The 25480-nt window shown below is 46.7% G+C and overlaps 1 protein-coding gene across 2 annotated transcripts in view; it reads left to right on the top strand.

Annotated features, from left to right (window-relative positions):
• arhgef15b (Rho guanine nucleotide exchange factor 15b) overlaps nucleotides 1-25480 on the top strand; it is a 93604-nt gene that overhangs the window by 32585 nt on the left and 35539 nt on the right. For both annotated transcript variants that reach the window (XM_063048793.1, XM_063048794.1), the window contains exons 3-5: nucleotides 19452-19971; nucleotides 21250-21999; nucleotides 24690-24750. In XM_063048793.1, the coding sequence (XP_062904863.1) occupies nucleotides 19491-19971; nucleotides 21250-21999; nucleotides 24690-24750 (1292 nt within the window). In that variant the 5' untranslated portion in view covers nucleotides 19452-19490. The remainder of the gene's footprint in view (nucleotides 1-19451; nucleotides 19972-21249; nucleotides 22000-24689; nucleotides 24751-25480) is intronic.

The following is a 25480-nucleotide window of genomic DNA, read 5'->3' as shown; positions in this document are numbered from 1 at the left end:
TTAGTAGATGCACCTTTAGCAGCAATTACAGCCTTGAGTCTGTGTGGATAGGTCTCTATCAGCTTTGCACATCTGGACACTGCAATTTTCTCTATTCTTTACAAAACTGCTCAAGCTCTGTCAGATTGCATGGGGATCACGAGTGAATAGCCCTTTTCAGGTCCAGCCACAAGTTCTCAATTAGATTGAGGTCTGGACTCTGACTTGCCCACTCCAGGACATTAACTTTGTTTTTTTTTAAGCCATTCCTGTGTAGCTTTGGCTTTATGCTTGGAGTCCTTGTCTTGTTGGAAAACAAATCTCCTCCCAAACTGCATCGGGGTTTCCTCCAGGATTTCCTTGTATTTCGCTGCATTCATTTTACCCTCTACCTTCACAAGCCTTCCAGGGCCTGCTGCAGTGAAGCATCCCCACAGCATGATGCAGCCACCACCATGCTTCATGGTAGGGATGGTGTGTTTTTGATGTGTTTGGCTTATACCAATAAGCTCAATTTTGGTTACCATAGAACCTTTTTCCAGCTGACTTCAGAGTTTCCCACATGCCTTCTGGCAAACTCTAGCTGAGATTTTATATGAGTTTTTTTGTCAACAGTAGCTTCTCTTTGCCACTCTCCCATAAGGCTGTGACTGGTGAAGCACCAAGGCAACAGTTGTGTGCATAGTCTCTCCCATCTTAGCCAATGAAGCATGTAACTCCTCCAGAGTTGTCATAGGTCTCTTGTTGGCCTCCCTCACTAGTACCCCCCCCCCCCCGCTTCTTGCATAGTCACTCAGTTTTTGAGGAAGGCCTGCTTTAGGCAGAACTAAAGCTGTGTCATATTCTTTCCATTTCTTGATAATTGACTTAATTGTACTCCAAGGGAGTGACTTGGAAATTTTCTTGTATCCTCCTCTTGACTTGTGCTTTTCAATCACCTTTTCTCACCTTTTGGAGTGTTCTTTTGTCTTCATGGTGTAGTTTTTGCCAGGATACCAACTCACCAGCAGTTGGACCTTCCAGATACAGGTGTATTTTTACTACAGTCAGTTGAAACACCTTGACTGCACACAGGTCTCCAAAAAGAGATCTCCATTTAACTAATTATGTGACTTCTAAAACCTATTGGCTGCACTAGGGATGATTTGGTGTGTCATATTAAAGGGGGGGGGGTGAATACATATGGAATCAATTATTTTGTGTTTTATATTTGTAATTAATTGAGATCACTTTGTAGAGATCAGTTTTCACTTTGACATGAAAGAGTCTTTTTCTGTTGATCAGTGTCAAAAAGCCAAATTAAAGTCAAACTGTGATTCAATGCTGTAAAACAATAAAACCTGAAAACTTTCAAGGGTGTTAATGAACACTATAGGCACTGTACATACTTCGATAATAAATGTACTTTGAAGTTTGAACAACTCTCTGTTGTTTCTTCCAGTGTTGGGCACAGCTGTTGCGATATGAAGCCGTAATGCATCCAGACTGGATGCTCTTTATGATGTATCAATTAAATGTTGATGAGGGTCGAAGGGCCAAGACAAAGTTCTTTAACTTCCTGAGAAACCGGAGGTGCTGGTAGCTTTCTTTGCTGTAGTGGTGATGTGGTTTGGCTACAATATAATATTGGTGATGTTATAAAGTCATAGAATAGTATAGCACAGAATAGGCCCTTTGGCTTATCTAATCCACACTGAACCATTTAAACTACCTACTCCCATTGATCGGCATCGGGACAATAGCCCTCCGTAACCCTGTCATCCAAACCGCTTAAACGTTGAAATTAAACTTGCATGCACCACTTGTGCTGGCAGCTCATTCCACTTTCAAGACCCTCTGAGTGAAGAAGTTTTCCTTTCATGTTCCCCTTAAACTTATCACCTTTCACCTTAACTCTCTAGTTGTGCTCCCACCCAGCCTCAGTGAAAAAAGCCTGCTTTCATTTACCCCATCTATACCCCTCATAATTTTGTATACTTATAGCAAATCTCCTCCCAATCTTCTACATTCCAAGGAATAAAGTCCTAACCTATTCAGTCTTTCCTTATAACTCAGGTCCGTCAGACCTGGCAACATCCCTGTAAATTTTCTCTGTACTCTTTCAACCTTATTTACATCTTTCCTGTAGGTCGGTGACCAGAACTGCGCACTGTACTCCAAATTAGGCTTCACATTTTATATAACTTCAACCATCTCCTGTATTCAGTAGTTTGATTTACGAAGGCTAATGTGCCAAAACCTTTCCTTACGACCCTATCTACCTGTGACACCAGTTCAGACTGCGAACTTGGAGACTTCTGAGCCTCTTGACCTCAGCATCATTAATGTAAACAGTACTATGTGCATCTCCCCCACCCCCACGCATCCTAACCTCAGTGACTCGCTCTTCTGTTTGGCTGACAGTGAGGGAATATCTATCTCCTTCCTGTACTCCATTATCTGAGATGTGCTCCACGACGGTGGGGGCATACCTGTAGATGGAGAATAGGTGGAATCTGGCCACACTATCGTGAGAGTACAGGAAGTAGAGTGGGGGGGGGGTTTGCTGAGGACACAGCCCTGTGGGGTGCCAGTACTGAGAATAATCATGGCGGAGATGTTGCTGCCTATCTGATTGAAGCCTGTTGGTCAGGAGGTCAAAGATCCAATTGCAAAGTGGCGGGGGGGGGGAGGGGAGGCGGTTATTTTCTCCCTAACTGGGCAAGTAGAACCTCAGATTATGTCTCAATCAAAACATAAATAAGACTAGGAGTTGATCACATGATCTTGCTTCCAGTAAGATGGCGGCGTGCTCGGATGCAGCGGTCTCTCTAGGGCCAACCAAAGGTGTTTTTGTCTTTTTCTAAATATCTTTTTGTATCGCAAGACCATGCTGGGCATTAAGGATTTCAGGTACCGAAGGTCTACCCTATCAGCGAGTTACTCGTTGGCGGAGGAGCTGGACTTGGTGCAGGCCGTGTGGCTGCCTGCTCCAGAAAGACATTGGAAGGTGGTGTGTGAAGGTGGTGTGCAATCTAACAATGACTGATTGTCATGGACATTTTTCTTACAACCGACCGCAAGACCTTGTTAGATGCTGGTTTGCAGTATTTTACATTACCTGTTCACTGGTTTATTGTTGAGACCAATGGCGGGGCTGTATGGCCTTGGATGTAATGAAAACTAGGCCTCTAGATTCAGGGAGTAAATTTAGGATGGAGATGAGGAGGAACTGCTTTTCCCAAAGAGTGGTGAATCTGTGGAATTCTCTGCCCAATGAAGCAGTGGAGCCAACCTCAGTAAATATACTTGTGCAAGGTTGGATAGATTTTTGCGCAGTAGGGGAATTGAGGGTTATGGGGAAAAGGCAGATAGATGGAGATGAGTCCGTGGTTAGATCAGCCACGATGTTATTGAATGGCGGAGCAGGCTCAACGGGCCAGATGGCCGACTCCTGTTCCTATTTCTTATGTTCTCATGCTGCGGGTTTGCCTGTTGCAGCAGTCCAGAAGGGGAGAGGCTGGAGACGGCGTTACACAGCATCCATGTTGAATTGGGGTGTGTCCCCCTCCCATCACTGCTGCTCTCCAGTATTTGCTCGCTGGATGACAAGCTGGATTGCGTGCGTACGTTCATCTGTGGACTGGCTGAGAACTGCTTGTTCTTGCCGACAGCACTCATGCACCATCAACTTACAGGGCATGCCACTCAGGGATATGGGCTATATAGTGCACTTGTGTGTAAATGGATCATGCGGATACAGAACATCAATATGCCATTTTATCTCTATATGATATCTGCACCGAGTTGCTTGCAGTGAGTCCAGAATAGAGTGCACATCCTTGTTTTGAAGACACATGCGCAGAAAATGCTGGTGGAACTCAGCAAGTCAGGAGGTATCTATGGAAGGGAGCAAGCAGTCGATGTTTCAGGCTGAGACATCCTTCAGCATTTTGTGTGCGTGCGTTTCCAGCATCAGCAGATTCACTTGTAGTTTTCTGTGTACAGGCTTGTGGAAGACAATTTCGAATATAGCGTTAAAAGAGCTGAGTGTTGCTAAACCTTTGTGACCTTGTGAACATCCTGTGTTTTCCAATTAAGTTATAAATCTACATAACTAAGATTATTGTGCTAGGCACTAATATTACTCCTGCATAAAGAAGACAGGTGTAGGCAAAGGTGCGATAAGTCATAGTGAAGAGATCCTATGGACTGTCAACTCTTTGGCATCTAAGGTTTTACTCAGTCGACTGCTACTAGATATAAACACAAGCTGATTTTCCTCTAACTCAGAGTTCCACACATCTGGACTCCCCGTATCATGTTAAAATAAAAGATTCACCACTTGAAGTCTGGTTTCAGGCTTTATTTTTAAGATTTGCTGACAGCCTTGATGGGCTGAATGGACTCCTTTCTACCTTCACATAGTTGGGCACCTGTAGTGCTAAGACGATGTTAAATTTGCATTCCCCATGTACGTCACACATGGGTTCCTCAGCAAGTATAACCAGTTGATCCAAAATTTTGGCCTGTATTTCGTAAATGCCATTTGCCTTCTGGTGACTCGCTGTGGTAATGGGCCCAATGATCCAGCACTGCCTGTTACACCCATGTGACCAATTAACCTAGCAACCTGTACATCTTTAGAATGAGGGAGGAAACTGGAGCACATGGAGAATATCGATGTGGTCGCGGGGAGAACATGACCCTTCAGACACCGGCGGGAATTGAACCCAGGTCGCAGGCGTTGTAATAGCCACTGCACTACTGTGCTGCCCTGGATCCAGTTCCGAAGGATGAGAAGAGGGATCTATGGAAAATTACTGTAGGCTGAAAGGCCTGGATAGAGTGGACATGGAGAGGATGTTTCCATGAGCAGGATCCAGGCCCGAAGCATATCGATGCATCCAAATACTGGGTCCTAGTGCCAGGGATGTCCCGGAGTTGGACAATTTAAATGCCAGGCCGGATGGACTGAAAAGGCAGGGTGTTGGGACCGGAGCCGAGGGTCAGGCCACCTCTGCTTGCTCTTCCACGACATTTATTTTGCTGTCTGTGGCGCTGAGGTTGTGTCCTGTTCCGGCTGCTCCGTGATGATTTGCCCCACTGTGTGATGAACAGAGGCTGAGGCGAATGGGCCTGCTCCAGGCTTCAAGTCTATCAACTCACTTTCACTCTGAATGCTGTTGCTTGCTTTTATTGTTTGCACGAATTGTGCTTTCTTTTTTCTGTGCTCATCCGGTATTGTTCTTTTTTTAATTGAGTTATTTCGGGTTTCTTGTTTTGTGGCTGCCCGTAAGCAGACAAATCTCAAGGTTGTATGCCTTACACATACTTTGATAGTAAATGAACTTTGAGGGTCTCTGATCTGAGGGCACAGCCTCAGAATAAAGGAAAAAGGAGGAATCTCTTCCGTTGGTTGCTGACGAATCTGTGGAGTCCAGTGCCTTGCTGTAGGGGTAGGGTGCTGTGGAGACCAGGTTATTTGGTGTAGTTAAGACAAAGATTGATAGGTTTTTGATTGGTGAGGGAGTTGGAGGTTACGGGGTGGTCAGAACAGGGTTTAGAAAAAACATTCAGCCATTATTGAATGGTCAAGCAGAATGGCCTAATTCTACTCATATGGTGGAAGAACCTGATGGAGGTGGGGAAGAAGCTGTTATTGAACCCTGAGGTGTGGGTCTTCACCCTCCTGCACCTCCTGCCTGATAGCACAATGACCCAGTAGATTGTGAGTGGCTGTGCTCCCTCTGCCTCCTCCCACAGGGCTTCTGTGTGTAACTAATGTACAAGTGTCGCGCTTCCCAATCCCATAACGAATATTCCTCCACCACTTTGAGAAGTGGTGGCCCAGAGATTGGCAGGAGTCGGGGTCGGGGTGGGGTGCTCCACTGTATTCCTTCAAAGTGGCTTTGAGATCTTCCTTGAATCTTTTCTGTCTGGCATCCTTCCCAAGAGTGTGTGTGTTTCAGGACTGTAGACTCATGAAGGACATAGCCAGCCCAATGTACAAGCTGAGAGTAGGCGTGAAGCCTAGGTGCTGAAATTGTTGGCTTGGAAGAGAATTCCAACGTTGCTTCATTGCCTCGTTAAAGAAAGCTTAGCGTTATTTGTCTCATGTGCATCAAAACAAATAGTGGAATGCGTTGTTTGTGTCAGTGACCTGCACAGACCAAGGGTTGTGTTAGGGGCAGCCCACTATCGGCACCAAAGTTCAAAATACATTTATTATCAAAGTATGTATAAATTATACAATCTTGTGATTCGTCTCCTTACAGGCAGCCACAAAACAAGAAACCCGAAAGAAAGAACCCAATCTTTAAAAAAAGACCAACACCCACTGTGCAGAGAGAGGGGAAAAAAACACAAATCATGCAAGCAACTGCAGTCAGAACAGAAGTGAGTCCACAAGCACGAAGCCCGGGGAAGCCAGAGTAGGGCCATAGCCTCAGCCTCAGTTCATCACACAGTGGGAAAAATCGTCGTGAAGCTCGCAGGCATGAAGCCCAGAGTAGACTCATAGCCTCAGCCTTAGTGCAGGGAAGAGCAGAGTAGACATCACCCAGCAGTGAGCAGAACCAGCCTGACCCTCATCTCCAGTCCTGACACCCACAACTTAATGTCCCTAAGCGTAACCGAACAACTCTTTGCAACATGGGTGGAAACAGGAGCACCCAGAGGAAACCCACGTGGTCACTGGGAGAACGTATAGATTCCTTACAGACAATAGTAGGAATTGAGCCCCGATCAAAATTCAAAGTACATTTATTATCAAAGTACAAGGGGTGATTGATAAGTTCGTGGCCTAAGGTAGAAGGAGTCAATTTTAGAAAAGCCAGCACATTTATTTTTCAACATAGTCCCCTCCTATATGTACACACTTAGTCCAGCGGTCATGGAGCGTACGGATCCCTTCTTTGTAGAAGCTGGCTTCTTGGACCTCCAGGTGGTCCACAGCAGGCGTGATTGATAAGTTTGCGGCCTAAGGTAGAAGGGGATGAGTTATACCGCGCTCATTACATACACGTGCAGTTCAACTCTTTGAGTGAAAATGCAGAAAGTTTGAAGTTTCTCCTCATCTCCTTCTACCTTAGGCCATGAACTTATCAACCACCCCTGTTGTGGACCACTTTCTGGAGGTCCAAGACACCAGCCTCTACAAAGAAGGGTTCCATATGCTCCACGACCGCCGGACTAAGTGTACAAATGTGGGAAAAAATAGATGTGCTGGGTTTTCTAAAATTGACTCCTTCTACTTTAGGCCACAAACTTATCAATTACCCCTCGTATGTATACTATATACAGCCCAGAGATTTTTTGTCTCGTTACAGGCAGCAATGAAACTAAGAAACTTAATAGAACCCAATTAAAAATCGGTGATAGCTAGCACTGTAAAGTAGTAGTAGTAGTTACTGCCTGGTACGCCACTGGCATTTAGGGCAGCAATGAAGGTCCTCCATCTGTGCCCCAGGTGTAGTTCAAGGTCCTCATTTCTGCTTTGACAGAACAGCGGCAAGTTGCCTTTGGTCTCCCATGTCTCCTCTGCCCTTCAGGGGTCCAGTGAAGTGCTGTCTTGATGGTGGAGTTGGACTCTCTTCTCATCACGTGCCCAATCCATCTCCATCACTTCCTTGTGATGATTGTGACCATGTCCTCTTGGTGATTCTGAAGGAGTAGGGTGTGGTTGGAGATCTTTCTTGGCCAAGGAATATGAAGAGAGACCCATGTTTGGAATGACGGCAGCCTGGCAAGGTTGTTCTCTGTCATGGACCAGCTTTCTGACCTGTACAAGACTGTGGACAGAACACAGCTCTGGTACAGCTTCACCTTGGTGTGGACGCTGTACTTGGTTAATCCCCATATGCTGCTCATGTGCTGTAAAGCCTTGTGCTAACCACTACACCAGCGTGTCACTCCTTGTTATACTGTCCAGTCACCATTTCTCTACTTCCTTATGCAGGGTGCCTGGTCTTTTGCTGTGATAGGTTTCACCCCAAGCAGACTTGGAGAGTCACGACCAAGTTTAATAATGAAACCGTTGTTCTTTCTGTGCCTGCTTGTTTCAACTTCTCTGGAATATCTTCTTAAGACTCTGACGTCTTTGTCATCAGCTTTAATATCAAAGCATAGAACACTAGGCACTGTTTCTCTTCTCAAGTACTCGGATGATGCAGTGAAAAGCAATAATCTTCAAAAGACAGCCCAGTCATGATAGAGGCCATATCGAGAAATCAGAATTGGAATCAGGTTTAAGATCACCGGCATATGTCGTGAAGTTTGTTGTCTTTGCAGCAGCAGTACAATGCAATACATAATAATAAAAAGCAAACTGTGAATTACATTAAATAGTTAAACAAGTAGTGAAAAAATAGAAATAAAGAGTAGTGAGGTAGTGATCATGGATTCAATGTCCATTCAGAAATCTGACGGCAGAGGGGAAGAAGCTGTCCCTGATTCATTGAGTGTGTGCCTTCAGGCTCCTGTACCTCCTTCCTGATGGTAGCAATGAGAAGAGGGTATGTCCTGGGTGCTGGGAGTCCTTAATGATGGATGCCACCTTTTTGAGCCACTGATCCTTGAACATGGCCCGGATACTACAGAGGCTAGTACCCATGAAGGAGCTGATTGAGTTTACAACTCTCTGCAGCTTACTTCGATCCTGTACTGTAGCACCCCCCACCCCATACCAGACGGTGACGCAACCAGTCAGAATGCTCTCCGCCTACACCTGTAGAAATTTATCGAGTGTTTTTGGAGACATACCAAATCTTCTCAAACTCCTATTGAACTATAGCTGCTGTTGTGCCTTTTTTTGTAGCTGCATTGATATGTTGGGTCCAGGTTAGATTCTCAGAAATGTTGACACTCAGGAATTTGAAATTGTTCACTCTCTCCACTCTGATGCCTCTATGAGGACTGGTGTGTTCCCTTGTCTCACCCTTTCTGAAGTCCACAATCAATTCTCTGGTCTTACCGACGTTGTGTGCAAGGTTAATGCTGTGACACCACTCAACTAGCTGATATATCTTACTCCTGTACACACTCTCGTCACTGTCTGAAATTCTGTCAACAATGAGAGAGAGATGACCTTTCCCAGAGTTCTGGCTCAAGCACACTATTTGCACTGCAGGTAGGTAGTTAAAGAAGTGTGGAACTTGCAGTATGTTAGAAAGGGACTTTTTCCCCTTTATTTGCATATACACTCACGAGTCACTTCATTAGGTACACCTGCTTGTTAATGCAAGTATTTAATCAGCCAATCATGTGGCAGCAACTCAATGCATAAAAGCATGCAGACATGGTCAAGAGGTTCAGTTGTTCATACTAAACATCAGAATAGGGAGGAAATGTGATCTAAGTGACTTTGACCGTGGAATGATTGTTGGTGCCGGACATCTCAGAAACTGATGATCTCCTGAGCAGTCTCGAGAGTTTACAGAGAATGGAGCGAAAAACAAAAAACATCCAGTGAGTGGCAGGTTAGTGGGTAAAAACTCCTTTTTAATGAGAGAGGTTGGAGGAGAACGGCCAGTCTGGTTCAAGCTGACAGGAAGGCGACGGTAGTTCAAATAACCATGTGTTACATCAGTAGTGTGCAAAGGAACATCTCTGAGTACACAATATATCTAACCTTGAAGTGGATGGGCTACAGCAGCAGAAGACCATGAACATATACTCAATGGCCACTTTATTAGATACCTCCTTTACTTAATAAAGTGGCCACTGAGTGTAGATGTAATCATGGGGAAGTTGGGGGGTGGGGGTTGGGCAGAAACTCTACTTTCTCAAAAGGTTAAGGAGGTTCCCTGAACACAAACAAATTCTACAGATGTGCTGTTGGAAGTATTGTCAACTGGGAGTGGTGGATACATGGAACTCGCTGCCGAGAAGACATTTAGGAGACTGAGGGTAGACTGCAAGAAACTGCATGGATGGTAGAGATATAGAGAGCTATGGTCCCAGTGCAGGGTGATAGAGTAGGCAGTTTAAAATTGTTCAGCATTGACAAGATGGGCCGAAGGGCCTGTTTCTAGCATGTACTTTTCTATGTCTCTCAGAGGCTGACTGGCAGTTGAAATCATCCAATCAGGTGAAAAGGGATCTTCCCTTTTTCCAATGGGTGTGTGAAGCTGGGTTGATTAGGTTAGGGTGATCAATGGTAGGGTCGTGTATGTATGGGGGAGGGGGTCAGGAAGAGTGGTAGGGAGAGGAGAATGGTGTGGCATTTGGGCTTGCCGGAAGGGGGGCGCAGGGCCCAATCCCAAAATATCCCAATCTTAAACACAAGACATGCTGGAAATCTGGAACAATGCACACACAGAGAGGAGGAACTCAGCAGGTCAGGCAGCATCTATAAAGAGGAATAAACAGTCGACAGTTTAGGCCAAGAACCTTCATCGGGACAGGTGAGGTAGGGAGAAGAAGCCAGAATTAAGTGCTGTTCTTGAACTGAATTCAACTATTCCATTCTTGAACAAACCAACATGACCCTAATCACTACCTTGATACAGTAACTCTATGACCATTGTGCACTATGATGGACTTGTTGCTGTTTGGTCTAATTATTCTTTCTTAAATAATTCACGCAGGATTCCACAAAGGTTAACTTGCAGGTTGAGTTAGTAGTGAGGAAAGCAAATACAATGCTAGGAGTGTTTTTGTGAGGACAAGAATATAAAAAGCAAGGATATGATCCTAAGGCTTTATAAGGCCTTAGTCAGACTGCAGTTATCTAAGAAAGGATGTGCTGACATTGGAGAGGGTTCAAAAGAAGTTGACAGAAATGATTGTAGGATTGAACGGCTTGTTATCGGAAGAGCATTTGATGGCTCTGAGCCTCTACCCACTGTAATTCAGAAGAATGAGGGGTGTTCTCATTGAAACCTAGTGATAGAGTAGATGTAGAGAGGAGGTGGGGTGTGGTGGGGGAGTCAAAAACCAGAGGTCACAGCCTCAGAATAGAGGGGTGTCCATTTAGAACAGAGATGAGGAGGAATTCTTTTAGCCAGAGAGAAGTGAACCTGTGGAATTCGTTGTCACAGGCAGCTATGGAGGCCAGGTCATTGGGTATATATGTGGGGCCCATTGTCAAAGTAACAATGTGCTAGCATTGGAGAGGGCCCAGATGAGGTTCACGAGAAAGATCCTGGGAATGGAGGGGTTTACAATATGAACTGGGCCTGTACTCGGTGGAGTTTGGAAAAATGAGGTGGAGTTCTTATTGAAAACTATCGAATACCAACAAGCTTAGATAGAGTGGACATGGAAAGAATGTTTCTAGTACTTGCATACTCCCTGTTATGCCACTGGCATTTATGGCAGCGATGAAAGTCCTCCATTTCTGTCTGTCCATACTGTCACACTTGGATGTAGAAGTCAACTTTGTTTTACCTGTCAGGGTTGTTGGCCCTGAGATGAAACCCAAAAGCTGGAGGACCGGTGGACCACTCTTAGTCTGGCCTCTACCCCTTGACCTGTTTGGCATGGGTGACCCTACCAAGAGCCAAAGCATAAATTCCTGACTCCATCGAAAGTAGCTCTCCGGCAAGGTTGTGGTCTGCTTCGAGGATGTTTCCAATAGCAGGTGAAGAATTTGTTTGTCTTCTCAATGTTGTGCATCTGAAGCTATGCTGCTGCTGCTGCAAGTAAGTTTTTCATTCCACCTGTGCACGTGAGAGTAAACTCGATTCAATTTGAACTAAACTGAAGTCCCTTTGAACACAGGGAAAGACCAAGCTTTATGGAGTTAATAATCCCTCTTGAGCCAAGCTTTAAATGATAGAAAACTGAAAAAGAAAGAGTAATTTGAACAAAAGAACAAATAGAGTCCATGGTAGTGCAATGGCTGCTGGTATAACTGTGTGTGAGGCTGGCGGGTGAACTTCGCCGGTACTTTTAATGTCAGAAGGGACTGTTTCTCAAGTTTTGGTTATGTTTCAGAATCAGAATCAGGTTTAACATATGTCATGAAATTTGTTAACTTTGCCGCAGCAGTACAATGCAATACCTGATAAATATAGAAAAAGTGAATTACTGTAAATATATATGTCTATAATAAACAGTTAAATGAAAATAAATAGTGCAAAAACAGAAATTTTTGAAAAAGTAGTGAAGGAGTGTTCATGGGTTAGAAGTTGTATGGCAGAGGGGAAAAAGCTGTTCCTGAATCGCTGAGAATCCTACCTCCTTTCTGACGGTAGCAATGAGAAGAGGGCATGTCCTAGGTGATGGGGGTCCTTGATGATGGAAGTTGCTTTTCTTGGACACTACAGAGGCTAGTACTCATGATGGAGCTGACTAATTTTACAATTCTCTGCAGTTTACTATGAATCTCAAACTCCCAATGAAATATAGCTGCTGTCATGCCTTCTTTGTAGCTCCGTCGGTATGTAGGGACCAGATTAGATTCTCAGAGATATTGACACCCAGGAACTTGAAATTGCTCAGTCTCTCTCCACTTCTGATCCCTCTATGAGGACTGGGGTGTGTTCCCTCGTCGCACCCTTTCTGAAGCATTTCAGCCCCGTGCTCTGGATATATGGTCACCCAGCTTGGGGGGACGGTTGGGTCACTCGGGGGATCTACTGGTGGGCTTGATCCTTGGCCTGGCCAAGATGGCCACTCAAAGTTCCAAGTACATTTTATTATCAAAGTATGCATGCAGAATACAACCCTGAGATTAGTCTTCCCACAGACAGCAACAAAGTGAAGAAACACCATGGAACCTGTTCAAAGAAAAACATCAAACACCCAACATGCAAAAAAAAACAAATCACGCAAACGGCAAAAAAACGAGTGAGAAACACAGAATAAAAAAACATCGAACCACAGAGTCGTTGAAGCAGTCTAGGAGTGTTCAGCTCAGCTCAGTTTGTTTCTGTTTAGCATTGTGTTGTTCGCAGGTCCAGGCAGCGGGCAGTCGAGGGCTTTGCCCAAGCCGACCTGCCTGCCCCTCTTCTGCGGTTACATTTGTACCAGGGTGTCCTCAAAGAGTGAGCGTGCAGTGGGGGAGTTCCATGAGCAGACCCCCCCACACCCCCTCCCCCAGGGAACTAATTGTTTTGTAGACAGTGGTAGCCATATTTGAATTTGAAATTGTGAATAGCATTGTCATTCCCTGGTCATTGTGTGTTTTGTGGGTGACTAGGAAGAAAGAAAGCAGTGGCACAGTGGGTAGAGCCCCTGCCTCCCAGCTCCGGAGACGCAGGTTCGATTCTGACCACCGGCGCTCCGCGTTTCTGTGTGGAAGTTTTGCATGTTCCCCCGTGACTATTTGGGTTTCCCCTGACCATTCTGCTTTCCTTCCCCTTACTAATGGCGTGCAGGGTAAGTAGCCCTCTTAGCGAGTTGATGGAAATTTGGGGAGAGCTACCATCGAGCAAGTGGTACAGGTGCCTGTTGTCCCACACCACCAATTTAAAAGAATAGTTACTCCCCTTCAGCCACTTGGTTGAGCTAAGCGGCAGAACCCTTATCACTGCAGTACAGCAGCTCTGCACCCACTTTGCACTACAATGGACTTTGTTGTTTTCTATTCCAATTATTCTTGTATAATTTTCTGTAATTTGTCATTCTAACGAATGTTGTTGAACCGATGTGATGTGCTGATGAAGCTGCTGCCAGTCAGTTTTTCATTATACCTGTGCACACCTGGGCTCAATAAACTTGTCTCCGTTTGATAAAATGAGAATGAGAATCAGAATTTGGTTTAATATCACCGGCATGTGTTAACATTGTGGCAGCAGTACAATGCAATACATGATAATAGATTAAAAACTGAACTACAGTAAGTACATATATAAAATCGTTAAATTAAGTAGTGCAAAAATAGAAATAAAAAAATAGTGAGGTAGTGTTCATGGGTTCAATGTCCATTCAGAAATCCGATCACAGAGGAGAAGAAGCTGATCCTGAATCGTTGAGTATGAATGCTGAATATGAACACGAAATGCTGGAGGAACTCAGCAGGTCAGGCAGCATCTATGGAAATGAGAAAACAGTTGATGTTTCGGGCCGAGACTCTTCTTCGGGACAGGAAAGGAAAGGGGAAGATGCCAGAATAAAAAGGTGGTGGGGCGGAGAAAGATAGCTAGAATGTGATAGGTGAAGCCAGGTGGGTAGGAAAGGTAAAGGGCTGGAGAAGAAGGAATCTGGTAGAAGAGGAGAGTGGACCATAGGAGAAAGGGAAGGAGGAGGGAACTCAGAGGGAGATGATAGGCAGGTGAGAAGAGGCAAGAGGTCAGAGTGGGGAATAGAATAAGACGGGAGGGGGAGGATTTTTTTTTTACCGGAAGGAAAAATCAATATTCATGCCATCAGGTTGGAGGCTACACAGACGGAATATAAGGTGTTGCTCCTCCACCCTGAGGGTGGCCTCTTCTTAGCACAAGAAGAGGTCACGGACTGACACATTGGAAACAGTCTCCCAGTTTATGATGGGTCTCCCCAATATAAAAGAGGCTGCACTGGGAGTACTGGACACAATAAGTGACCCACAGCAGTTTCATGGGTTAAATGTTGCCTCACCTGGAAGGACTGTTTGGGGCCCTGAATGGAGGTGAGGGAGGGGTGAATGGGCAGGTGTAGCACTTTGGAGCTAAACATAAGTCCTTTGAATGCAGTTCAAGCCCCAGCTTTACAGGGTTAATAATATCCTCTAAGGTGAAACTGGTTTGACAACCTACCCTCAGACATTTATTAAAGGTTTGCTGGACTTCTACGTAGGAAGGTAGGGAAGAACGGACAGATAAACCCTTTCTGAGCACTTTTGCAATCATCTGTTCCTTATGTAGTCCACGCTGTTAATGAGACAGTGTTGATATTTAGTAGCTGCCTCCCCTTGTTGTTCCCTGTGAGTCAGTCTCTTTATTTTCACCCTTCTGGTGCCTCAATGCGTCAGAGTCCTTCTTTAAAAAAAAGTCCCTTCAGGCCATCATGGTGGCGGGGTGGGCAGCACCGTAGCGCAATGTTGCTACAGAATCAGAATCCAGTTTATTATCACTGGCGTATCTCGTGAAACCTGTTTTGCGGCACCAGTACAATGCAATGCATAACCGTAAAATATAGGAGCAGAATTAGGCCATTTGGCCCATCGAGTCTGCTCAGCCGTTTCACCGTGGCTGATCATGGCCCTCTCAGTCCCAATCCCCGGCCTTCTCCCCGTATCCCTTCATGCCCTGACCAATCAAGAATCGATCAACCTCTGCCTTAAATATTTGTAAAGACTTGACCTCCACAGGGTATAAAATATATTGGAAATCGTAATAAGAAATATATATTTAATATATAAATATTTTAAAAATGTGAATATATACCATATATACAGTACTGTGCAAATGTCTTAGGCACGCATATATAGAACTAGGGTGCCTAAGACTTTTGCACAGGACTGTAGTAATTTTATGTATTGTACTCTACTGCTGCTGCTGCACAATAACAAATTTCATGACATATGAGTGATGATAAACCTGATTCTGATATGGGTCTGTATTGTGAACTGAGAGTGGGAAGCGGGCAGGGAGAGGGGAATCATGTTCGGGGAAAGGGGGAAGAGAGGGGCCGGGAAGCACCAGGGAGCCATTCTGTAATGATCAATAAACCAATTGTCTGGAATCTAATCACCTTGCCTGGTGTCTCAGGACCGGGTGTGTCTGTACCCGCACCGCCCACTGCCCTTGGGACTCCTTTGCTGCCACCTGTCCCACACCCCTCGTGCAGCGCTGCATCCTCACCATTCCCAACATCCTTAGCTCCTGCCAGATTTACAAACTCGCTCTCCGCTCCTCATTGAGAAATACAGTGCCCACCATCACCAATTGGGGTGCAATTCCCATCATTGTCTGTGTGGAGTTTGTGTGTTCTGCCGGTGCCCACGTGGGTTCCCTCCCACATTCCAAAGACAAAGGGATAGTAGGTTGTGAGCGTGCTGACATTTGCGGGCTGCCCAGCACAGTCCTTATAGGTCTGATTTGATGCAGATGACTCATTTAGCGTATGGTTTGATTTACAGGAGACTACTAAAGCTTTTCCCTTTTTTTTTTCCTCTCTTTTTTTTCTCTTTTTCCCCCTCTGTCCCTCTCACTATAACTCCTTGCCCATCCTCTGGGCTCCCGCCCCTCCCACTTTCTTCCTCCCTTGGCCTCCCGTCCCATGACCCTCTCCCTTCTCCAGCATCATATCCCTTTTGCCAATCAACTTTCCAGCTCTTAGATCCATCCCTCCCCCTCCTGTCTTCCCCTATCATTTCGGATCTCGCCCTCCCACTTTCAAATCTCTTACTATCTCTTCTTTCAGTTAGTTCTGACGAAGGGTCTCAGCCCGAAACGTCGACTGTACCTCTTCCCATAGATGCTGCCTGGCCTGCTGCGTTCACCAGCATTTTTTGTGTGTGTTGTCGGAAGTACATTGCTCTTCCTTCATTACTGCTGGGTCTAAATACCAAAACTCCCTCCCATACAGATCCTTCACCAGATGGTCTGCGCGGTTCAACATGACGTCTTACCCCTACTTTCTCAAGGGGCACTGAGGGGTATGCGGTAAATGCTGGCCTTGCTAGCAATACCCAGAACCCATGAATTAAAGCAAACAACATCCTCATTCCCTCCTGTTACTATTTCCCCTTGTAACTTTAAATCAAGTCACTAATAGCCAGATTTTTTTTGTACTGCACCAAATTGGACACAGGTTTATGGCAATTAATCAAAAGAATTGGCTCGGGGGTAACTTATTTTTCTCAAAGTGTTTGGAACGCCTGGTCTGCGAGAGCCAGGGAAACAGATCCAATATTAACATTCCTACAGGAATATTTCAATGGGCAGCTTTTAATTTCGCAATCACGATACGGGTCCAGTCAAGAAAGGCCAAGCCTTCTCCCTTGTGGTTCGGTGTTTATGACTTTAGTTCAAGATCAAGTTGAATTGTCGTTCAACCATATACGTGAATGCAGTCAAACAAAACAGCATTTCTCTGGGGCCACGGTGCGAAACAGGGTACCTGTCATACATAGCATATGGCACATATAGCACATATATGATAGTAGGAAAATACAGTCACAGAAAAAAATATGTAATCCAAGTCCCTGACTCAATGAATGTTGCAGCAGTCTGCAGTCAAACACAATACAACCTGTCTTACGCCAAGCAAAATCTGGAGAGCAGCACAGACACTGCCAGTACGGATGCTACGCCACACTGCCTTCAGCACTTTGGTGGAGCGCACCGATTCTGACGTCTGTCTCCTGGATACCTGTACAACAGATAAACAGGTGACACTGCATCTTGAGGCCCAGTCCTTGCTATGACCAATGCCACACTGTATCCCTGCCATTCACCAATAAACCAGAGCACTGGACATGCAGTATTCCACACCGCCAATGTCCAACAGGGTCCTGCGATGCCAAGAAAAGCAACCAACACAATTGTTCGCTGTTAGACTTCACACCAGCTCCACCACCTCTCAGTAGCATGGGTCAGCAGCAAGTCCAGCTCAGTTTCTCCACCAACGAGCAACTAGCTCATGGGGCAGACCTGCAGTACTTTAAGTTCCTAATGTGCAGCAGGGTCTTGAGACCATAAAAAAAATTATATTAAAAAATACAGTAACACCTTTGGTTGGCCCCGTAGAAGCCACTGCATCAGGGTACGCCACCACCTTCCCAGACTTTAGTGATGAAGAGACCACGGTGATGGACTTGCAGTCGTGGACCGGCTGGTAGAACCTCTGCCTCCCTGTCCCAGTGATCCTAGTTTGATCCCGACCCCTGGCTCTGTGTGTGTGTGTGTGTGTGTGTGTGTGTGTTTCTGTCTGTATAGATCTGTGTGTATGTGTGTGTTTGTATCTGTGTGTGTGTGTGTGTGTGTGTGTGTGTGTGTCTGTGTGCGCGCGCGCGCACACGCATCTGCGTCTGTGTGTGAGTGGGGTAGTTTGCACATTCTCCCTGTGACCGCCTGGGCTCTCATTTCCTCTCTCATTCAGCGATATACGGGGTCAGCGGGTTAATTGGCCGATGTAAATTGCCACACCCTATTGTGCGGATGAAGGGTACAATCTGCGAAGTGTTGAGGGGAATGTGGGGACAGTGAAATGGAATGAGTGTGATGGGTGATTGATGGTCAGCATGGACTCGATGGGCCAAAGGGCCTGTTTCAGTGCTGTATCTCCCTAGGAGCCTCCCACAATCTACAACATTTGAGACTTGCTCCCATTATTTGCCCCATGGGTGGAGTGTCTAAAGTGGGCACGTGCAGCTCATTGGATCCAGTTCCCGAGAGTTACGGACACAGCTCAGCAGATCCCAGAGACCAGCCTCCCCTCCATGGACTCCATAAGAAGAAGACGGCGTGTCCCGGGAGTGAGGGTCTTTAGTGATGCATGCTGCCACCTGAAGGCTTCTATATTTTTTGCTGCCTCGGTAAAACAGCCAGCATAATCAAGAGCCATCTCCCTGAATGTTTTCTCTTCTCCCCTCTCCCATCGTGCAGAAGATCTAAAACCCTGAAAGCTCGTATCACCAGACCCAGGGACAGCTACTGTCCTGCTGTTAGAAGACTGTTTAATGGCTCCCTAGTACAATAAGAGGGGCTCTTGACCTCACAATCTACCTCCTAATAATCTTGCACCTCATTGTCTGCCTGTACTGCACTTTCTCTGTAGCTGTTACACTTTACTCTGCATTGTAACTGTTTTACCTTGTTCTACCTCAATGCACTGTGCAGAACGTAGAACAGTACAGCACAGGAACAGGCCATTCAGCCCACAATGTTGTACTGAACCAGCTAAAAAGTAAATCAAAAACACCCAAACACTAATCCCTCCTACCTGCACAATGTCCATATCCCTCCATCTTCCTCACATCCATGTGCCTATCCAAATATCTCTTTGAAAGCCTGTAATGTAATTGCCTCTCCCACCATACCAGACAGCGCATTCCAGGCATCCACCACTCTCTGAGTAAAAAACTTACCTCTCGCATCCTGAACCTACCCCCTCTCACCTCTGGTATTAGACATTTCTACCCCAGAAAACAGATCCTCACTGTCTACTCACAATCTTATAAACTTCCACCAGATCTCCACTCAGCCTTCGCCTCTCCAGAGAAGACAACCCAAGTTTATCCAGCCTCTCGTGATAGCACATGCCCTCTAAACCAGGCAGCATCCTGGTAAACCTCTTCTGCATCCTCTCCGAAGCCTCAACGTCCTTCCTGTAGTGAGGTGACCAGAACTGTATGCAGTACTCCAGGTGTGACCTAACCAGAGTTTTATAAAGTTGCAACCTCTTGATCTGATCTGTATCAACAGTATGCAAGACATACTTTTCACTGTGTCTCAGTACGTTGGACAGAACACGATAAGACAAAAGAGCAGAATTTGGCCATTCAACCCTGTCATTTGGTCATGTGACAATAGTCAACCTATACTGTTGCCAATAGCTGCTGGTAATTTGCCCCCCTCGCTAAATATTTCCCTCTCTCCTCACCCTGGTTTGACTTTCAGGTTAGTGCCAGCTGTTGACCCAAGACATTTGTAATCAGGATGGAGCAGCCAGGGAGGGCACCCCTGAACGAGGAGAAACGGCTACTGAAGCCTCCACTGAAACCAAAACCTCCAATGCTTGCCCGTGTCGCTAGAATCCAGGACGATGATTCGCAGGGAGCCGACAAGCAGCGGCCTGCTCATCCTCCGGTTCCTGCCAGGAAACAGTCTCTGGAGACCTCGGAGGCCGACGACCCTTTGCACAGCTCGGGAAATGTCCAGAAGATCCGGGAATTGTTCAACAAGTCCACAGGCCCTCCGAATCCCGGGAGGCTGGAGAAGCAGCCCCTGGGCGACAGGCGTTTGGAGTCGGCGTGGAAGGCCACTGTGGCCCCTGTCCCAGTGCCGAGGGTTCAGCGGAAGCACGTGGTGAGGTCGGTGGCTGCGCAGGAGGAGCTGGCGAACCACGGTGAGAATCGGGTGCCATCGGCAGCCACGGGGGTGCCCGTCGCTCTCCCCCTGAGCTGGGATGTCCCAGGAGGTAGGTCTCTGAAATGTGTTGTGAATTTCATTGTTTCGTGGCAGCAGTGCAGTTCTTAAAAATAAGTTACCTAAAGGAATAAATACTGCAAGAGAGGAACAGTGAGGAACAGTTCATGGACTGACCAGAAATCTGATGGTAGAAACTGTTTCTAAAATGTTGAGTGTGCATATCCAAGCTCCTGTAAGCCCACCTGATGGTAGTAATGAGAAGAGGGCAGGTCCTGGATGGTGAGGGTTGTTAATGATGGATGCTGCCTTGAAACTTGAAACACTCAGCCCTTCTCAACCGTCACTGATACAGAGAGCAGCACGTGCACCACCCTCCCCATTCCTGAAGTCCTTTGTTTTTGCTGACGCTGAGGGGAAAGGTCATTGCCGTGACAACACGTCACTAGGCTCTCAAACTCCTTCCTGTACTCCGACTCATTGTTATCGGAGATAGGGGCCCATGATGGTGGTGCCATCTGCTGATTTGTAGATGGAATTGGAGCAGAGCCTGGTGGGGGGGGGTGGGGGGAGGAGAATGTCTCGGATGAGTGGGGTATTTACCACCCACCTACCCCACCCCAAATGCACTATTTCACATCAGAACCACCTTCTGAGCAGACACTCGTGTATCTACCATCACTTTATGAGCATACAGTCAGTCTATCTATATAAGCTATATACTTACATATTTATTGTGCTTTTAAATGCTCATTGTGTATATTGAGATACAGGGTGGAACTTCCAGCCCTTCAAGACGTGCTGCCCAGCAACCCCTGATTTAACCCTAGCCTAATCACCGGACAATTTACCATGACCAATTAACCTACCAACTGGTACGTCTTTGGACTGTGGGAGGAAACCAGAGCACTCGGAGGAAACCCGTGCAGTCACGGAGATAGCGTACAAACTCCTTACGGGCAGCAGTGGGGCTTGAACCCGGGCTGCTGGTACGGTAAAGCGTTGTGCTAACCGCTATGCCACCCATTTTTTTTTATGCTGCCTCGGATCCGGAGCAACAATCATTTCGTTCTTGTGTACTGAAGAATGACAATAAACAATTTTAACTCTTGAGAGGTGTAGGCGGAGTCCACGGAGGGGAGGCTGGTTTCCGTGATGTGCTGAGCTGTGTCCACATCCCCCTGTAGCTTCGTGCTGTCCCAGGCAGAGCAGTCGCTGTTCCAAACATCAGGCTAGGAGTATACAGGGTGGAGACTAAGGGGTTAAGGACATAGTCTGCTGCCTACCCTTACTGATTGGATGACCTGATCATTGTTTCTACCCTCTGCAGACACTCAGGAGGAGACAATGCTGGAGAGTGCCAAAGAGCCGGATGAGACGGTGGACGAATGGTGCTGCCCTCCCAGCTGCCGGTGCCTGTGTCACAGGAAACATCCCGGGATGGTGCTGGTGTGGAGACCTGCCTCTGCTCCTGAGGAAGCCGTGCAGACCGCTGAAGCATCCCCACCGGATTCTTCAGAGAGCGATGGCGAGTCATTCCACTACGTCCTTCCCATCAGCGAGGCAGCCAACTGCCGCCAGGACACGCACCTCCCCAGAATCACCCTGGAGATGGTCAAGACGGAAGGCCCGGCGGGTGCCGTGGTACCGGGGGTAGGGAATGGCAGCTCTGCTTGGCCGGATGGGAGTCACAACCCTTCTGACCTGCCCAGGAATGTAACTGACGCTGGCTGTGAGACTCCATCGCTTGGGCGGTTCAACCCACTGCCCAAGCCACCGCGCCATAACAAGCCTGCGCCAGCCGACGCCCCACACTTCCCCAGCAGGAGGCTGGCGCAGGTGCGGAGGTCCAGAGCCCTCCTGCCCACCCAAGGGCGCCATTCAACCTGCCACCCGGACCAATTCTCTGACTGCGTGGATCGGCTTGACCTCCACGTCCCGAAGGCAAACTTCTCCCCCCTTTCTCTGCCCCCACTGCCCGGGACGGTCCTGAATCTGCCCAGCCCCACTGTGACGAGGTCGGCCCCACCCAGCCCCAGCGAGAAGCACAAGCAGTTGACCTTCGACCAGGTAGACGGGGGTAAGTGTGCCTTTCACACATCCTGTCGCTGCAGTACCCTCCCCCTTTGTTGTTAATACAAAGATAAGTTACTGTTGGATCTTGTTATCTTCTGATCCTTAGGGTCCCTCCGGGGGTCAAGAATGGCGAGTGGTCTTAATTTTTCACGATCATTTATTTTAAAGCTTAAACAAACATATATACTTAGCAAACTAAGTAAAGAGCTGAGGAAAAAAAGCGGAGATGAAGGAACAGCGAAGGAGGTGAAGATAAAATGATGGAGTCTTTGAAAAATCCATCACCTTTATCATCAAGTTGAGAGAAATTTCTTAGATAAAATAAGCCAATCACTGGTTTGTTAGTTAATAGGCTGCATAATTAAAACAATTCCATCACGTGGGTAATGTGCTAATACTTAGCCAATGAAAAATGAAATAAACCATTAGTTTAGCTGCTATACTGTTTTCTGCCTGTGAGTGAGGATGAGCCACCACATACTGTGAAAAATACATGAATTTGTTAAAAAGTACAAATAATTAAAATATAATTTTAGTAAAAGTATAAATGATTGAACTACAACTTTAGTCTTACATTAATCTAATAATTTATAAAAAGTATTTTTAAAAAGACTTGCCTTCCAATAAATAAGAAATCAGAGAATTGCAACCTACATTAAAGTATCCCCATCCCTGTCTAGGATAACATTTATCCCTTGTGGCGCCCAGTGAACTCCTCCGTGATAGCAGTGGAAACCACATTTCCTCTCAACAATTACTTGTGCGCATACATGTCCCTGGAAAATTGCCAAGAAGTCAACCTGGGTGGAAGCCTCCACGGCCTTCCCCTAGGACCCACAGATAGCTATCTTTGCCAGCCTCAGGAGCAGGTTAACTTGGACATCCTCCTCCCTCCCTGCCCTTCCTCCTTACCGGATGACCAAATACGAAGAGGGTAGAGCTAAAGAGCAGACAGAAGCCGAGGGGCAGCCCCCCCTCAGATATGCGAGTAGGTGTTGCAGCCTTGAATTTATGCTGCACGGTCCCTTCCAGCTGGAGTTCCCTCTCGCGCCTGTACTCACCACCTCCAGTGCAGCAGGGGGCAGCGCTGCTTGCATTCCTTGATGGCAGACAATGGCCATCAGGATCCCGGGGCTTTGTGTAGAATCATTGGAAAATACAGCACACATACAGGCCCTTCGGTCCAACTGATCCATGTTGAGCTTGGTGCACATCCAGTGACCCCCAATTTCCTATGTTGAACCATCTCCCTCTAATATACATGTCCAATCGTTTCTTAAATGATACTTCTGTACCTACCTCAGCTGGCAAATACTCAGCACCTTTTGTGTGGAAAAAGTTGCCCCCCAGGTTATTCTTAAATCTTTCCCCTCCCAGCCTAAACGTATGCTTCTCGTTTTCAACTCCCCTACCCTGCAGATCACCTCAGCTCAATTTTCAACATTTCTCCAAGTTTACCCCTCATTTTCCTAAGTTCCATCCTGGCCAACCTCTCCTTGTAACTCAGGCCTTTAGTCCTGGCAGCATCCCTGTGAACCTTCTCTGCACACTTTCCAGTTTAACCACTTCTTTCCTGAAACGGGGTGAACAGAATGACCCATAGTGCCCATGAGCGACTTGTACAACTGCAGCATTATGTCTCAGCTCCGGTACTGGAAGCCAGCGTGCTAAACACCCTTTTTCATTACCCGTCTGCCTGTGAGACTGATTTCAGTGAGCTATGCAGCTGTATTTCTAGGTCCCTCTGATCCATTTCACTTCCAGTTGCCCTGCCTTACGAGTCCAATTGTGGTTTGACTTCCTAAAATTCATCATCTCAGGCCTGATGTGTGCAAAGTGTCCACTCTGAAGCCCCATGCTGGACTGAGTCAGAGTACAGCCCCTCACCACTGAAGTCCTCTGGTCTCGGTAACGTCATCATGACCATAAGAACTAGGAACAGAAGTCGGCCATTGTCCCTGCTCCGCCATTTGAATAAACTCATATGTAACCTGGCCAGGGACTCAGCTCTCCCTACCTGCCTTTTCCCTGTAACACCACAGACTGTTAGTTCAGCACAGAGCAGAGCAGTGAGCTGACCCAGCCCAACTCTTGCCTCAGGCCCCAGATACCCTGACCATCTCAAACTGGCCCTGCACTTAAATCGTCGATCAAGCATTGGGTTCAGTCGCTTAGGTACACTCTGCGGCCTGGACCCCTTTGCCTTGATTTGGCCTGTACCCAACCAATCCAATTCAGACTAGTGCTCAATGTACATTTTGAACAGTTGTGGGACCAGCACCGACCCCTGCGGCAATCTGCTGTCTGCTGACTGCCAACCAGAAAAACGGGCATTTATCCCGACTCTCTGCCTTCTATTGGAAAACCAATCCTCTATCCATGTTAGAACATTACCCCCAACTCCATACATCCTTATCCTTTGAAGAGTGCCACATTTAGCTTACGTGGTCTGGTGTTGTGTTGCCAATTCACATATCTGTTCCCATCGGGATTGAAGCAGGGAGCGAAATGCCTCCTCTCCTTGAGTGTATTCTATTTGAGATGTGTCACGTGAATGGAGGTCAAGGGCAAGAACCGCGGTTGGGTTACCTGGCTGTGGCATCTGTCTTCACCATTCCTGTCCATGTTGATGCGCCTCGCTGGTTGGGAAGCCGTCGTGTGCCGAACTTCTTACTTGGTGCATGTGTTTGACAGGTGAGGACAAGAGCTTGACGAGTAATGTGTACGAGCTTCACCTGGACATCCTCGAGAGAAGGTAAGATCCACAATGTGGGCATTACCAGGAGAGGGAGTGGGACTCTGGAGTTGGTGGTCTAGGCTGCAAGGATGTTCTGAGCTTGCTGTAGACCTCCTGAGTGCGTTTTGGGTCCGCATATTGAAGTCACTCATTCATTCATTCACTATGTGGCATGTCGTATGACTGGGGTGATCATAGTCTATCCATGACCAGGATTGTTCTTGGCATTTTTTTCTACAGAAGTCGTTCGCCATTGCCTTCTTCCAGGCATTGTCTTTACAAGATAAGTGACCCCAATCTTCAGAGATTGTCTGCCTGGCATCAGTAGTGATAGGCACCCGCTGCTCGGACTGTGTTGGTGGTTGATGCAAATGTTGTATTTCACCCTATGTTGCAATGTACATGTGACAAGTAAAGTTAAAAGGTCGAATGATATAGAGGGAAGGGCACCTTCATCACCTTGTAAGCTTCTGACCTCATTTGGCCTATCATGTGGGCCAGTCACCTCGGCAGCCTGCACCGTGAGATGCGGGCACTCTCGGCCTAGCCAGGGGCCTGAGCCCCAACCATGGCGTTAGCTAGACGGGACTGGAGTCCCCAAACCTTTGGGAATTGAGAAGGATGTGAGCTGAAGACATTCAAGGAGGGAAGAAATGGAAGAGTGGCGTTTACACAGCAACTTTCCTAAAGGGCAGAGGTGTGGAATGAACTTGATGCTTAATGAGGGAAAAATTAGGCCAAAAATCAG

Source organism: Mobula hypostoma, chromosome 5 (genome assembly GCF_963921235.1).
Source record: "Mobula hypostoma chromosome 5, sMobHyp1.1, whole genome shotgun sequence".
Lineage (NCBI taxonomy): Eukaryota > Metazoa > Chordata > Chondrichthyes > Myliobatiformes > Myliobatidae > Mobula > Mobula hypostoma.
This window is presented reverse-complemented; position numbering and strand designations above follow the sequence as displayed.